The 16,556-nt window shown below is 48.8% G+C and overlaps 1 protein-coding gene across 1 annotated transcript in view; it reads left to right on the plus strand.

Annotated features, from left to right (window-relative positions):
- The window catches only part of PRKG2 (protein kinase, cGMP-dependent, type II), a 93,770-nt gene that overhangs the window by 57,120 nt on the left and 20,094 nt on the right, over positions 1 to 16,556 (plus strand). Inside the window, exons 10-11 of the mRNA XM_019516731.1 lie at positions 5,648 to 5,746; positions 10,078 to 10,228. Coding sequence (XP_019372276.1) covers positions 5,648 to 5,746; positions 10,078 to 10,228 — 250 coding nt within the window. The remainder of the gene's footprint in view (positions 1 to 5,647; positions 5,747 to 10,077; positions 10,229 to 16,556) is intronic.

Here is a 16,556-nt window from a genome sequence, read left to right on the forward strand (position 1 = left end):
TCAACCAGCAGGATTAAAATCCTGGACTTCAAGAATGCTGACTTTGACAGGCTCAGAGCATTAGTAGGGGAGGTGGTGAGAGACCAGGAAGGGAAGGCAAATGGGGTGCACAAACGGTGGTCATTGCTCAAGGATGCGATCCTCAAAGTGCAAAAGAACACCGTTCCTGCAAAGAGGAAAGGTAGGCGGAGGGCTGGCAAGCCTTCCTGGCTTAATGGGGACATTGCAGTCCTCTTAAAAAAGAAAAAAGAGGTGTACACACAGTGGAAACTAGGGATGGTCCTCAAGGAGGACTATACTTTAGCGGCCAGCACTTGTAGGGCCATGATCAGGAAAACCAAGGCAGTGACTGAGTTTAGGTTAGGGACAGGAGTCAAGGACAATAAGAAGTCCTTCATATATGTAAGCAGTAGAAAACAAATAGAAGTGTGGGACCCCTGCTTAACACCTCGGGACAGCTGATAACTGACATTCAGGAGAAAACTGAACTCCTGAATGCCCACTTTCATTTGGTATTTTACCGGACCATGGGAAAAGTCAAGTGAGGTAAGGCTCATAGGGAACATGCCAGGACTGACTGCCTCCACACTATGGATGCTGATTGGGTACAATACCAACTAGAAAAGCTAGACATAAGTCACCAGGACCAGATGGACTCCATCTGAGAGTGCTGGAGGAGCTGGCTGAGGTCATTGCGGAACTCCTGGCAAAGCTCTTTCAGTATTCGTGACACACAGGGAAGATCCCTGAGGATTGGAAGAGGGCCAACATTGTGCCCATTTTCAAGAAGGGGAAGATGGAGAACCAAGGCAACTATAGGCCAACCAGCCTAACCTCTATTTCAGGACATTCTTGGAAAAGCTCATTAAAGAATCCATGTGCAATACGCTCATGGAAGGTAAGATTCTGAATGACAGCAAGCATGGCTTTGTCGTGGGTAGGTCTTGTCTCCTTCTACAACCAGGTCTCTCGCCACATGGACATGGGAGACAAGGTAGATGTTATATACCTAGACTTCCAAGCCTTTTGATCTAGTATCCCACAATATCCTTGTGGGAAAACTGGAAGATTGTGGGCTCAGCTGCTCGACAGTTCAGTGGGTGGGAAACTGGCTACAGGGTAGGACCCAGAGAGTTGCCATGAACGGATCTGTGTCATCCTGGTGTGAAGTAGCAAGTGGTGTTCCTCAGGGGTCTGTGCTTGGACTGGTGCTTCTCAATATCTTTATCAATGATTTGGATGGGGGAGTGAAAAGCTCACTGGCCAAGTTCGTGGACGACACCAAATTATAGAGCAGTGTGGCCACATGAGAAAATAGGTTGCAGATACAGGCAGACCTGGACAGGCTAGAGAGTTGGGCAGACTGGAACCAGATGAAGTTTAACACTTCCAAGTGTAAGGTGCTCCATCTGGGGTCAAACAACCCTCAGCATACATACAGGATCGGAGATGATGGCCTGACTTGCACCATGGCCAAAAGGGACCTAGGGGTAATGATTGACTGTTGCATGAACATGAGCTGTCAGTGCGATACAGTGGCCAGCAGGGCAAACAACATGCTGGCATGCATCAACCGATGCATCTCATGTAAAACAAAGGAAGTGATACTCCCACTCTACTCAGCACTGGTGAGTTCTGGGCGCCACACTTCAATAAGGACATGGAAAAACTTGAGGGGGTCCAGAAAAGGTCTGTGTGCGATACACTTGCAAAAGGTAAGATGATGATCCATATGATAAGGGACTTGCAAGGCAAGCCATACGAGGAAAAGCTGAGGGATCTGGGCCTGTTTAGCCTAAAGAAGAGAAGGTTGAATGGGGACTAGATAGGGGCTAGATATCAGAATAGTTCATCAGGAGCTTGGTGAACAACTGTTCACTAGGGCACCCCCAGGGAAGACCAGGACCAATGGATACAAACTCTTGGAAGGCTGCTTCAGGCATAATACCAGGAAAAACTCCTTCACAGTCAGCATGTCCAGACTGTAGAGTAAACTCCCTTCAGAGGTGGTGCAGTCACCTACCCTGGAGGTTTTCAAGAGGAGACCGGACAGTCACCTTGCTGGGGTCACTTGATCCCAGTTGTCTTCATGCCTAGAGCAGGGGGGCTGGACCTGATGATCTGTGAGGTCCCTTCCTGCCCCTAACAATATATGAATCTGTCTGGTCTTTGAATATATTCTCGGTCATATATTGTGTATCAAGGGCATGCCTTTCCTCTGTCACTTGCCGACACTTTACAAGGCCTGTTATGTGATCTAACCGCAGGGTAAATTGGGAGTTATCATGGTTTTTCATAGTGTGAACCACGTAACAGAGATTCTTATGCCCTCTGTGGTAGAATGCCACCTCTGTCTCTCCCCATAAACTCTGCTATATGACAGTTTAGCTTTTTAGGTAACCCTGAGTTTTAACCTGAGCTGGGTACATTCCTGAGGGAGGGGGGTAACCTGCTCCCTCTGCCTACATGACTGGTATCACATACCTGGGTGAGGGGCTTGGGCTTCCTTTTGTTCTGAGCAATGCCAGTCTACCCAGCAACCAGTGATGAATTTCAAATTGGTTGGCTAGCAGCCAACAGGTGCTGGCCTCCATTGGACCAGGTAAATCAGGTCATAAGGGCTATATAAGTTAAGGAGAAGGGGCAGTAGCCATGAAGCTGGACCATCTGAAACTTGCTCTCTCTTGAAACTCATGATGAAGGAACTGCATGCCTCCAGCGGGAATCTCCACCTGCCTCTGGATGATACTTGTGAGTAAGCTACCTGAGATCTAACTAGATATATAGCTTGCAGTAATTCAGATGTGTTATCAAAGGCTACCCAGCCACCCTGCTTGCTCTATGGGATTTGATATTGCTCTACCCTGTACCCTATTCCAAACCTACTCCTTGTAACCAGTAAAGTTCTCCTTTGTGCCTAGTGTGGGAGACTTATTGGGAGAGGAGCTAGATTATGCCTTGGGGTCCTCTTAGTTCAGTTGACTAATGGAGACCACTATTTGTGCTTCAGACCAAGGGAAGCACCCCAAGTTCTTGAAGTGGGTTGAGTACCCTCAAGAGCTACTAGGCCTGTGTTTACCAAGGGGGTACAGAGCCAGGATCACTCCAGACTCTGGGTGGTGGCGGTGTTACCCCGGGCTAGCGGGTTTGCTCCAGAAAGGGGGTTGGCCAGATGTGAGGTGTCTCCAGGGAGGCACTCGGAGTCTGGAAGGTGGTTGGGTGCAATGAGGTGAGTGGCTTAGCACGGGAACACCCGCTACTGGCCTGCCACACCCTTTTCCATTTACAATTGTACAATAAACTACAATAAGAGGCTTACATGGAATAGTTGTATTAAGAAAGCATGTATTTTGAATAAAATGAAATGGACATCTATTGAAGCAGATGGAAGACAAGGCACCCATTTTCTAAAAAACCAGTGTTAAGTGTTGTGTGGCCTCACAGAGCACAGCTTGGAAGCTGCTTGGTTGACATCTATAACAGGGCTGTCTAACTGTCTAGTCATGGACTTTATGAAGTCTGCAGTGGACTAGTTTGTAGCTCCTGGGCTCCACCTAGCCATCACTTCCCCCCACATCACTCTGGCTACTGCAGCAGCAGCAGTCAGAGGTTCCAGGCTCACCCTTGGTATGGTTTCTGATTCCTGCCTCACCCCAGGCAGGGGGCTTAGCAGCATCACACAGCATGTGGTATCAGGGAAACTGATGTCATGGGGTGCCAGCATGGCATGGTACAGTGGAGGAACCTGTGGCCATGGAAATGAGAGTAGGGCTGAGGCACTTGCACCCATGCACCTGGACATGAGATGCAAAAGTGGGGAAGCACCCTCATGCTTGGTGCAGCAGGGGAGCGATTGGGAGGCCTGGGGCTTGTATGCACGCTGGTGCATATGCCCCTGCTGGTGAGGCCCACAGGGCATGCAGCCCCTGACTGCTAAGAAGATGGATATCCCTGTTCTATAACAAAACAAACCCAACCTCTACTGAGAAGCGAATCCCTGTATTTGCGTACAACGTACGGTATCCCGTACAATACTTGTTTACATAACCTAAAGTAAGGTTATAATTTGCAGCTCTTTTTAAAGAATGGTGAAGCCATGTTGTCATGAAAAAGGTTCGATGTATGCCTGCAATTGTGTTGTGCCACTTGACCTTAACTCATATGTGTCAGCCCAGGAAAGAGGTCTCCAATATGGGCTGAAGTGCTCTAGGGAATGATGCTGAGGATTCCAAAGGTGGCATTCTTTCCTTTCTGAGGGCTGGATGCTATCACCCTTCCTTACTTTGACTAATACCTTATTCTGTGACTAGTCCCTTGGGACTACTGATTGGGGAAGGCCCTACTTATCATGTATAAGAGCTGCAGAGAGCATGTCTTCACTGCAGTTGCTACTTTAAACAAGCTAGCTCTGGTACTCCTGGTGGTATATATGTGGAACAACATAGGATAAGATGACAACTAGAAAGCCTGCCCAAGGAGCAAATACTCAGGTGGTGAACTCATGCTAAGCTCTGTGCTGCTGTGGCTACACTGTTCCCAGTATTCAAGCTACCTGCTGTAGCTTTAAATTGGTGGAGGTGACTGCCATGTGGACATAATCTGTTCACAAATGAGTATAGAGATATGTTGTGTTTTAGAATATGTGATCTTAATGAAAATTAAAAGTAAGTCCAGACCCACTGAGTTTTTTAGACAGCTTGCAACACTTACTGTAAGAGGTGTGATGTTAAATTTGGTATCCTAATTGAATTCTAGCCTGGGTAGCTACATAGTACTGACTCAAACAATTTGCACCAGGATTTGGACACAATATATATTCCACTTTTTTGTTTGTTCTGAGTAATCTTAGTAATGTTGGCATGTTGTTGTTTCTGTGATGGTCCAGGAAATGTATGAGAGGCAAGGATTTTTAGTAATATCTTTTATTGGACCACCTATGTAGTTGGGAAAGTTGTTGGACAAGCTTTTGGGTATCAAGTGCCCAGGTCTCTTATTCGCTTTCTTCCCCCAAACATGATTGCATATAGATGGCTAGAAAAGTGATCCCACAATATTGTTTCTATAAATTTGTTTAGTTTCAGTTCCTTTGGGATGGAAGGCTCTATATAATTCTAGTAATATCTATTTAGATTGAAACGAATACAGTTCTTTCCCACTGGGGGAATGACTGAGATTTGGAGTGTATTTAATTTCAGTATATTTAATAAACCCAAAGATTAAAACAATAGATCCACTAGGTAAATCATTTTTTGTGCTACACTGGAAATAACCAACAGAAGAATTGAGCATGATATAGCAATCAAAGGCCTTCATCAGAGGCTAATATTTTCTGAGTGGTGACTCATCCTTTCACAGTAAATGAGCACTAAGAAAGATCAGTGTTATGTACCATGATCATAGTTACTGCTAAGTAGGAACAAATGATCAAAGTAAATCTTTTACTTTGAAAGCAGAGGGAGAAGAACTTCACTGCATGCATGAAAGTGAGCTGGGTTTTCATGTGTGTTCATTTATTTGGAGACAATTAATAGTAGTAAGGGAAATACACATATGCAGCTACGTTGTTCCATAACATCTTTAAAGAAAAATATGCAAATATTGCTGTGTGAGTTCAGCAGCTTATAATGTTCTTTCATTGTGGTTTTAGAACATTTAACCAGACAGTTGGAACCTTTGAAGAACTCCAAACATACCTTGCAGGTTATGTGGCTAATCTGACCCGTGCTGATGAAAGAAGACAAGCTAAGTAAGTCTGATGCAATTTGTCAGATGTGTCCCTACTATGAGATCCTAAACGTGTGATAGCTATCCTGATTGCATCATTTTGTTGGGCAGTAGGGGGACAATGCTTAGCTATTATAACCTGTTTATTAATAGCACAGATGGTTAGATTATGAATAAAGATCTCTGAAATAATGAAATACGAGTTTCAGCATCTGGACTTCCAAGCGAAGAGCTAAATACAGGATGGTCTGGTTTATGAGGTCCATAAAGAGAATGTAAAATTGTCTGTCTTTGTGGAAATGAGTATGTGTTAATTCTGTTTTAACATTTTTTTCTCAGTCACAAAGGTGGCAGATGTCAAACTGTTTATTAGACCTGTTTGAAAAAGAAAAAAGTAATAAAGTAAAGCTGGGTTACAGTATAAAAAATAATTTGCTTTTTCAAACAGAAGTGCTTAGATATTTCAGTATAGTGGTGACATGAAAATGTTTGTTTAGAACCACAATCAACAACTGTAACTCATCTAAGAACTTTAAGGAACAATCTGATTTGTGGAGTGTGTGTGTTAATGCTAATCAGAACAGAAAATACACCTCCAGTTTCAATTTATGCCAAGTTGTAAAGGAACTGGTGCATAATAACTGGTAGCTTGGCTTTCCAAATTGGGGTCCATCTCTGAGGTGTGCTCAATGCCTCTGTAATCTGCTCAGTATCCTTTACTTTCATTAAACACAACAGTAGCTGAAAGCACTCAGAATGTCACAGGAGGTCTTTACCTCTCTGCATTAGGCTTTAAAATGTTGATTGCAGAATCTTTATTTAATATTTTGAAAGATGTCTTCTGGACACATGGGCTAGAGACAGACATTACACACAAACCAGTTTAAGTGGTCAGAAACTGGTTTAAACCTGTAACATAATGGATGTTCAGTGCACATAAACCAGTTTGAAAATGGTTGAAACTGGTTTGAGATAAACCTGGTTGAATGTAGGATCAGACTTAACTGATTTGGCCCAAACCAGTTTATGCAATGTCTGTCCCAGATCCTTTTCTGGTTTAAGTTAAATCTGACTCCCTCAGCATGCTCTCTGGGCTGGGTGTGGTTTTCTGCTCCACAGCAGAGCTTGCCCCTCCCCTCTGCTCCCTGGCTTGGAGCTTGGCAGAGACTGCAGGTGTCTCCCTGGTGGCCCCCCTCCCCTCCCTGTCCCCTCTGCCTTAGACAGCTCTTAGCATTAGCTAGCAGACCACATGCTGGCTACTAGGCCTGTGTGAAGCAGCACATATTTGCTTCGGATTCAGAGGGATGGTGATTCAATTTAGTGATTTGAATCACTGTCCTGATCTGATATGGCTGAATTGGATTTGAAGATTTGGCGCCGCTTCAGAGATACAGCCATAGACTAAACAAGCAGCAGTCCTCAATGCCGGACACAGCTGCCTCCAGCTGGTAAGTCTGTTGTATGTGTGGGTGGAGGGGGGGACAGATCAGTGCCCTCACAGCAAGGGAGGGATTGAGGCTGGGGCTGGGACCAGGGCTGGGGCAAGTGCTGCCCAGGGAAGGGGTGGAGTGGCTCACATCGCTGCTTGTCATCGGTCTGGGAGCCGCTTGTGGGGCCGCTGCTGCTCCTGGCACTGGTCTGAGAGGGAATGGGGCAGGGGAGTGTGCTCCGGGATCTATACGGAGTGGCTGAGGCCAGGGCCATACGGGGCGAAAGGCAGAAGACGCTGGGAGCGGGAGCTATGCCCCCCCTGCCACTCATCCTGCTGGTGCAGGGCCAGGACGAGGTTGAGCCCCTGTACTGCCTCTGGATGAGCAGCAGCTTTGCCCCGGCTGGGCGAGCGGCAGCGGGGCATGTGGGGTGGGCCATGTGCCTCCAGATCAGGATGTGGCAGGTGGCAGAGTAGAGGCTGTGGGGAGGCATGTGTCCCCCATGCCCTGCTGCCATTCGCTCAGCCCCTGCTGCCGGGTTGTGCTCCGTGGGGCGGGTGAAGCCAGGGCGAAGCAACTGCTCATCTGGAGTCAGCGCAATGGCTGAGCCTCATGCCAGCCCTGCAAGTTTTTGGGTGGCACATGCCCCCACCATGCCTTGTTGCTGCTCATCCATGAGGCGTGGGGAGGCTGGACTGGCTCCTGTCACTGTGCTCTGCTTGTCCAGAGGCAGCACAGTGGCTAAGTCTTGTGCCAGCCCCGCACAAGTGGCATATCCCCTGCTTCCAGCACCTTTTGCTCGGAGCAGCCCCAGCTCTGCCTGCTCTGCACAGATCCTGGGGCATATGCCCCTGCCCCATGCCCTCCCAGACTGGCAGTGGAAGCAATGGCGCAAACTGCTGAAAAACCACCACACAAGCAGCTCCTGGATTGGTGACACGCAGCAGCGTGAGCTGCCCCACCCCCTCCCTGGCCAGGGCTGTGCTCCGGGCTGCAAGACCCTGCTGCCAGCCTGCACTCCATGGGGTGAGCAGAGCCAGGGCTGTACTCCAGGAGGCTAGCTCCCATTGCCTGCTGACTGCTGCACTACACAGGGCAGGTAGAGCCAGGGCTGTGCTCCAGGCTGTGACTTGCTGCCCAGAGTGCAACCCTGGCTCCACCCGCCCCACAGAGCGCAGCCCGGCAGCATGAGCTGGGTGAGAAGCAGCAGGGCATGGGGTGGAGCATGTGCAATCCGAAAACTTGCTGCAGCCCCCACTCCGCTGCCTGCCCTGCCCTGATCCAGAGGCACACACTCCCCTCCCCTGCATGCCCTGCTGCTGCTACTTCCGAGGCAGCACAGGGGCTCAGTCTTGCACTGGCCTCACACTGACTGGGCAAGCGGCGGCAGGGCATTGGGGGGGGCATGTGTCACCCCAAAACTCACAGCTCTCCCATACGCCCCCACTCCACCACATGCCCCACCCTGATCCAGAGGCACATCTGCCCCCCACCCCACGTGCCCTGCTGCTGCTTGCCCAGCTGGAGCGATGCCACTGCTTGTTTGGAGGCAGTGCAGTGGCTCAGTCTCATGCCAGCCCTGCACCGGCTGGGCAAGCGGTAGAGGGGCATAGCCTCCATTCCCAGCTCCTTCTGCCTTTTGTCTGGTACAGCCCCAGCCCTGCCTGCCCTGCGCAGATCTTGGGCACATGCCCACACCCCATGCCCTCCTGGACTGGTGGTGGGAGCAGCAGCAAGAGCTGCCAGACAAGCCACCACATGAGCAGCTCCTGGACTAGCAGCATGTAGCAGCGCGAGCTGCCCCACCCCCTCCCTGGGCTGTGCTTGTCCCAGCCTGAGCTCCAATCCCTCCCTCACTGTGGGGGCATTGATCTGCTCCCCCCAACACCTCTTTACTCCCACTCTGGCCACCACAACAGACTTACCAGCTGGAGGCAGCTGTGTCCAGTGTCAAGGACTGCTGCCTGTTTAGTTTATGGCCAAATCTCTGAAGTGGCGCTGAATCTTTTCTGAATTGATTCAGAAGGTTCCAGTTCGATTCAGTCCTTTTAATTTGTCTCCCGATTTCAATTCAGATTCAGAGATTTGGCTGCCAAATTGAGCTGAATCTCCTCTGAATTGAATCGGCTACTGAAGGTTTGTACAGCCCTACTAGCTATGGTCCATGCTGTGGCAGACAGGATAAAGGCAGAATCAACAGGTAGCTGGTAATGTCCCTCTGTTGGTTTCTTAATGGGGTGATAAACACTGTGTTATCAATTCCCTGCTGGGCTGGGCAGAAGGGGGTGGGGAACCCCTCTCTAATCAGAGTATCCTGCTGGGACCTGGCCATGCCCCCCTCAGATCAGCAGTATATGCCTGCATATCTGGGCTGTCTGGGCAGTTACAGACTGGTTTAGCCTAGCCAGGTTAGACTAACCTGCAAAGATTGAATCAATTCAGGCTCAGGCTTTTTGAATGTCTGGCCCTAATCATGCAGTTAGCACATGTGTAAGAACATGTTCTTCCCCTGTTTCTTGGTCATGTTAACATTTTATATAAGAACAATATGTAAGCTCAATTGAAGGTAAAACTGACAAATGTGGGTACTTAACGTTAATCACTGTGGAGTATTGTTAGTCACCTCAGGAAAATGTAGTCACCTACCTTCAAATCAGATGAGTGTTTTGCTAAATTATTTGCTAAATTATCTGTTAAATTGTCAGTGTTTTGTCACCTGGTGATCTTTAATAGCATTTCAGTTCTGATTTTACAGCTAATAGAAGGGTGGCAAGAAAATACTTATTGGAATAGTAATTGTGCAGGATGAAGAAAGCAGGTCAGAAGTCAGAGGTTTGTTTTGAAAGGATATTTTGAAAGAATATTAAGATAATAATTTGATTATGGAGGACAACTTACTAAAACACATTATTTCTTCATGCAGGAGATCCTCCTGTGGGCAGTTGACTAACGAGCTCTCTTTGGAGATGATACAGCTGAAGGAGAAAGTAGACCGATTCCCTTCTTCATCCCCATTCCAGAACCTCGAAGTTGTCACAACTCTGGGTGTTGGTGGGTTCGGAAGGGTTGAACTTGTAAGAGTTTGTTTTAAACATCTGAAAATAGTTTTTAACTGGAATGTTTGTTTGTTCTACCAACTACTGCTGCCTCATGACTACATAGTACATAATCTGGAAATCTTTGCTACATTATATACACGTATAAACACGTTAAACTAAAAAGAACTATGTAGTGACTGAGCAAAAAGAGACCCCCTATAGCCCCATACATTATTTTCAGAATAATTCATTTGAATTTATGGAATGTGGTAATGTCCATTTCTTTGCACTGTCCTAACTGAGTCAAGTAGGTACCATATAGATCATGTGTCAGCAACCTATGGCCTCTGGGCTGGATCCGGCCTCTGAAGAGCTTGGATCCCACCAGCAAAGGTCTAAAGCAGCCCGTGGTGATGGGGAGAGGGTATTGATGATACATGATGGCAGGTGCCAACTTAAAGGCCATGTTCTGCATTTCCAGTCTGCCTGCTGCTTGGGCAGTTGACCAAGGAGATCTCTTTGGAGATGATACAGCTGAAGGAGAAAGTAGACCTGTTCCCTTCTTCATTCTCATTCCAGAACCTGGAAGTTGTCAGAGCTCTGGGTGTTGGTGGGTTCAGAAGTGTTGTGTTTGTAAGAGTTAGCAGAGAATAGCCCATTCTCTGCTAAACTGACCGTTTCCATTTAGCACTGGCCATGTTTATTTGTGACATATGGTAAACTGAAGCTCTGTTGGGGGTGGCATAATAGCAACCCACAGCACAGGTCGGGTGGCAGTAGGGTGGTGGTGCAGGGAGATTGGAAGCCTGTGGTGTCGGCCGGGTCTCAAGCAGTGGCTCACATTTGTAAAAAGTTGTTGACCCTTAACATATAGCACACCACATGTATTATATACAGAATATATATGTATCATGGAATGGCAAAATATATTGGTAAGCTAATGCATAGAATCGTAGAACCAGAAGGGACCTGTAAGAACATCAAGTCCGGTCTCCTGCCATGGGTAGGAAGTTAACTGGGATCAGATGAGTGCAACAAGGTGCCTGTCCAAATAGGGAACTATTCGATTCGGATTCATATTCGGCTGATTCAGATGCCAGTGATTCAGTTCAGAGATTCAAATTGCTTTTCTGATTCAATTCAGCTGAATCAGCTTTGGAAGATTTGGAGTTGATTTGGAGAGATTCGGATATTCGCCCATAGAGTATAATGGGGAATCAATGAAATATCTATAACTTTGTTGTTTTTTGGCTGATTTGGATAAAACATACAGAGACGGTAGCCTCTGCTGAGGGCATGAAGCCTGCCAAGTTTCAAGGAGATAGGTGCAGGGATTTCTGAGAAACTGCACCTCAAACTGCTGACAAGCAAAACTCATGACATAGGTGACACTGCGTGTGTGTGTTAAGGCACAGCGGGGTGAAAACTGCAGGCCTGCTAGGCCCTGCTGCAGCCACGAAACCTGCCAGCTGTCAAGGAGATAGGTGCAGAGGGGTTCTGGGGCCCTGCACCTCTGGCTGTTAACAGGCAAAACTTGTGACATGGGTGCTTGTGCGGCTGTGTCTGTCTTGGGGCATGTGGGGGTAGGGAGGGGAAACTACTGCAGGCCTGGCTTCTAGGCCCTGCTGTGGCCACAAAGCCTGACAGCTGTCAAGGAGATAGGTGCAGGAGAGTTTTGGGGCCCTGCACCTCTGGCAGAGAGAAGTCACAGTCACTGGCCAGTTAGAGATGTCAGTCCTTCCCCCCCTGCTTCTCCTCCCTGTCCCTCTTCTAAGTTTCTGTTTCCCCATAAAGACTGTCCTCCAAATCACCGAATCTTTTGTGAATTGATTCAGAAAGTTTAAGCTTCTAGTGCTTTGATTCAGATTCGGGGATTCGGCCTCCGAATCAGTCCAAATCTTCACTGAATCGAATCACAAACTGAAGCTTTGCACAGCCCTAATGTCCAGCCTCTTCTTGAACACCTTAAAAGATGGTGACTGTACTACCTCTGCTGGGAGTGTGTACCAGATTCTGGTGACCCTTACAGAGAAGTTCTTCCTTGTATCTAGACTGAATTTACCCTCTATAAGCTTATGTCCATTGGTCCTCATCCTCCCTTGAGGTGCCTTCCTGAAGAGTTGCTCACCTAAATCTTGGTGTTGTCCCCTGATGTACTTGTAGGTGGCTATCAAATCACTAGGCCTGTACAAATAGGGAACTAGTCAATTAGGATTTGGATTCAGCCGATTCGGAGGACAGTGATTCAAGTCGGAGATTCAGTTCACTGTCCTGAATTGATTTGGTGCCGATTCAGAGAGATTCGGTGATTTGGATCGGCCAGGAAGAGGCAGACACAGCTGGGCAGCTGTGGCTCCTCCAGCTGCGCCTGCCTCTCCCTGGGTGGGGGGAGTCGTGGGAGAAGCCCCCTTGGCTGCCCTGCCTGGCCCCATCACCTGCCAGGTTTCAGCCTAGTCCTGGCACTTAAAAGGAAAAAGAAAAAAAGCAAACCCCACACTCACCTGTTGCAGGAGCAGTGATTGGGGCCTCTGGGCTCTTGTGGCAGAGCCCCCCTGTGCAGTGGGGGGTAGTGAGGATCGCCTCCCTAGGTTGGCACCCACTGCACCCTATGGTGCGGGTGCAATGTGGCTTGGCAGGGCGCCGCACACTGCCTGGGAGCTGGGGCCACTGGGGCTGAGTGTTGCCAGGGTCTGGGTGACACATGGAGCTGCCCCAGCTCCTAGGCAGTCTGTGGTGCACTGCCAAGCCGTGCTGCACTCATGTGATGCGACAGCTGCCACATGGGTGGCAGGTGCTAGGGGAGGAAGTGATTTCTGCTGTCTCCCACTGTCCCATGCTACATGGTGGGCTGGCTCAGCCATGAATAGCCAGAGGCCTCCGATCACCACTGCCAGAGCCGATGACTGAGTGCTGCTGGGTTCCAGCTGACTGCTGGAGCCGCCCAAGCTCCCAGAAAGCACCATGGGGCAACTGCCACATGGGTGCCAAGCAGAGGGAGGCATTTCTGCTGCCCTCCACTGCCCCCAGCTGCCTGGGGGGCTCTGCCACGAGCCCTTGGAGGCTGTCAATTGCTGCTGCCAAAGCCGGTGAGTGCGGGACTTTCTTTTCTTTTCTTTTCTTTTCTTTTCTTTTTAAAGTGCTGGGAGGCTGGGAGGCCGGGCTGGTGATGGGGCTGGCCAGGGCAGCCATGGGGGCTTCTTCCGTGGCTCCCCCAGTTGTGCCTGCCTCTGCCCTGGCATGGGGTGCCATGGGGGTTATGCCCTGCTGCTGCCTGCCCAGCTGGGGGTGGCAGGGGGGAATCATGATGCAGGCACGGCAGCGCTGGGAACAGGGTCTCTGCCCTGCTGCCACTTGCCCCCTTCTGCCTGGAGTGAGCTACGCCCACATCCCGCCCCCCCACTGCCCCGCTGGGCAGGTGGTAGCAGGGCAGAGCCTCTGCTCCCAGAGCTGCTGCACCCTCATCCTATGCCCTTCCCCGAGTAATGCACCCCCCACCCCAGATGAGCAACTTGTCCCAGCCCCAATCACTCCCCCCTCCCACAACCCCAATAGACTTACCAGCTGGAGGCAGTTGTCAGCTGCCTGCTTAGTCTATGGCTGAATCTTCAAATCAGCCCAATCTTTTCCGAATCTTTTTCTGAATTGATTTGAATGCTTGGAATCAATTCAGAGCTTTTACTTGGTCTCCCGATTTTATTTGGCTTCAGAGTTTCTGTCCCTGAATCGGACCCAATCTCCTCCAAATCAAATCAGCTACTGAAGCTTCATGCAGCCCTAGAAGTCACCTCTCTGCCTTCTCTTACTCAGACCCAATTCCATGAGTCTCTCCTTGCAGGGCCTATCCTCCATACCTTTGATCATGTGGGTGGCCCTTCTTTGTACTCCCTTGAGCTTATCCATGTCCTTCTTGAAGTGCGTTGCCCAGAACTGGACACAGTACTCCTGCTGAGGCCTCACCAGTGCCGAATAGAGGGGGAGGAGCATTTCCCTGGATCTGTTGGACACAATGGCTGATGCATGCCAGAGTTCTATTTGCTTTCCTGGTTACCGCATTGCACTACTGGCTTATAGTCATCTTCCAGTCGATTGAACCCCCAGGTCTCATTCAGATGCTGTGCCAGCCGGTGGACCACCACCCGTCATGTAGTTGTGGTGAGGGTTCTTCCTACTCAGAAGAAGGACTTTGTACTTATCCCTGTAAAACCTCATCCATTTCGCATTCCATTTTTTTTTACTAATATTGCTAATAATAACCTTCATAGTTTCATAGTGGGTAGGGTCAGAAGGGACCTGAGCAGATCATCAAGTCCGACCCCCTGCCATGGGCGGAAAAGAATGCTGGGGTCAAACGACCCCAGCTAGGTGATTAACTAGTCTCCTTCTGAAGATGCCCAGGGTAGGAGTGAGCACCATAGATTTATAGATGTTAGAGTCAGAAAGGACCTCAATAGATCATCAAGTCTGACCCCCTGCATAGGCAGGAAAGAGTGCTGGGTTCAGCTGACCCTAGCCAGATGCCTGTCTAACCTCCTCTTGAAGACCCCCAGGGTAAGGGAGAGCACTACCTCCCTTGGGAGCTCATTCCAGATTTTGGCCACTCTTCCTGTGAAGAAGTTCTTCCTAATGTGCAATCTAAATCTGCTCTCTGCTAGCTTATGGCCATTATTTCTTGTGACCCCCAAGGGCGCCTTGGTGAGCAGAGCCTCACCAATTCCCTTCTGCACCCCCATGATGAATTTTATAGGCAGCCACAAGTTCGCCTCTCAACCTTCTCTTATGGAGGCTGAAGAGGTCCAGGTGCCCTAGTCTCTCCTAGTAGGGCTTGGCCTGCAAGCCCTTAACCATATGAGTGGCCCTTCTCTGGACCCTCTCCAGGTTATCCACATCCCTCTTGTGTGGTGCCAAAACTGCATGCAGTATTCCAACTGCGGTCTGACCAGTGGCCCCCACTGATAGAGGGGAAGTATAACCTCCTTGGTTCTGTTTGTCATGCATCTGCTGATGCATGATAAAGTGCAGTTAGTTTTGCTGATGACTTTGTCACACTGATGACTCGTGTTCATCTTGGAGTCCACTAGGACTCTGAGATCCCTTTCCGCTTCCGTGCTACCGAGCAGGTCCTTTACTAGGCAGTAAGTGTGCTGGACATTTTTCCTCCCTAGGTGCAGCACTTTGCATTTCTCCTTGTTAAATTGCATTCTTTTGTTTTCTGCCCATTTGTCCAACCTGCCTAAGTCTGCCTGTAGTTTTCCCTGCCCTCCGGTGTGTCAACTTCTCCCCACAGTTTTGTATCATCTGCAAACTTGGACAGAGGACACTTCACTCCCTCGTCCAAGTCACTGATGAAGACATTGAAGAGTATCAGTCCAAGGACTGAGCCCTGTGGGACCCCACTGCCCACATCCTTCCAGGTCAATACTGACCCATCTACTACCACTCTCTGGGTGTGACTGCTAAGCCAATTTGCCACCCACCAGACCATGTAAACATCTATGTCACAGCCTCTTAATTTATTTATGAGAATGAGATGAGATACCGTATCAAAGGCCTTGCTAAAATCCAAGGAAATGACATCCACCTCTACTCCTGCATCTAAGCATTTTGTGACCCTGTCATAAAATGAAACCAGATTGGTCAGGCATGATCTACCTGCTACGAATCCGTGCTGGTTTTCCTGCTGCATTATTTTTCACGCTGGACTCCCACAAATATGATCCTTCATAATCTTTCAAAGACCTTTCCAAGGATGGAAGTGAGACTGACTGGTCTATAATTACTTGGATCCTCCTTCCTCCCCTTCTTGAAAATAGGGACCACATTGGCCCTTTTCCATTCCTCCGGGACCTGTCCTGTGCACCACAAGTGCTCAAATATTCTTGCCAGTGGCTGTGCAATGACATCAGCCAGTGCCTTCAGTACCCTCGGATGGAGCTCATCCGGGCTTGCCAACTTAAATGCATCTAGTCCTTCCAAGTGACTCTGCACCATCGCAGGGTCAATGCTTGGTAGTCTGGTACCCTGCTGTTGCCTCTCTACAGTCCCATTGTAAGACTTGTCTTGCCCCTTGTTTAGGAACACTGAGGCAAAGAACTCATTGAGGAGTTCAGCCTTGTCCCCCCTGTCTGTCACCAATTGCTTTTGCCCATTCAGTAGTGGTCCTATTCCATCCTGGGCCTTCCTTTTACTGCCTATATATCTGAAAAACAATTTTTGTTATCTAATTTATCTAATGCGTCTAATTCTGAGCATATAAACCAGGGCAGGCAATTATTTTGGGCAGCGGGCCGCTTACTGAGTTTCAGCAAGCCACCGAGGGCCACATGACAGGCAGCCGGGGCAGATATATATTCATTTCCTAAATTTT

The sequence above is a fragment of the Gavialis gangeticus genome, unplaced genomic scaffold (assembly GCF_001723915.1).
Source record: "Gavialis gangeticus isolate Ggan-Ray unplaced genomic scaffold, GavGan_comp1, whole genome shotgun sequence".
In the NCBI taxonomy this organism is placed as follows: Eukaryota; Metazoa; Chordata; order Crocodylia; family Gavialidae; genus Gavialis; species Gavialis gangeticus.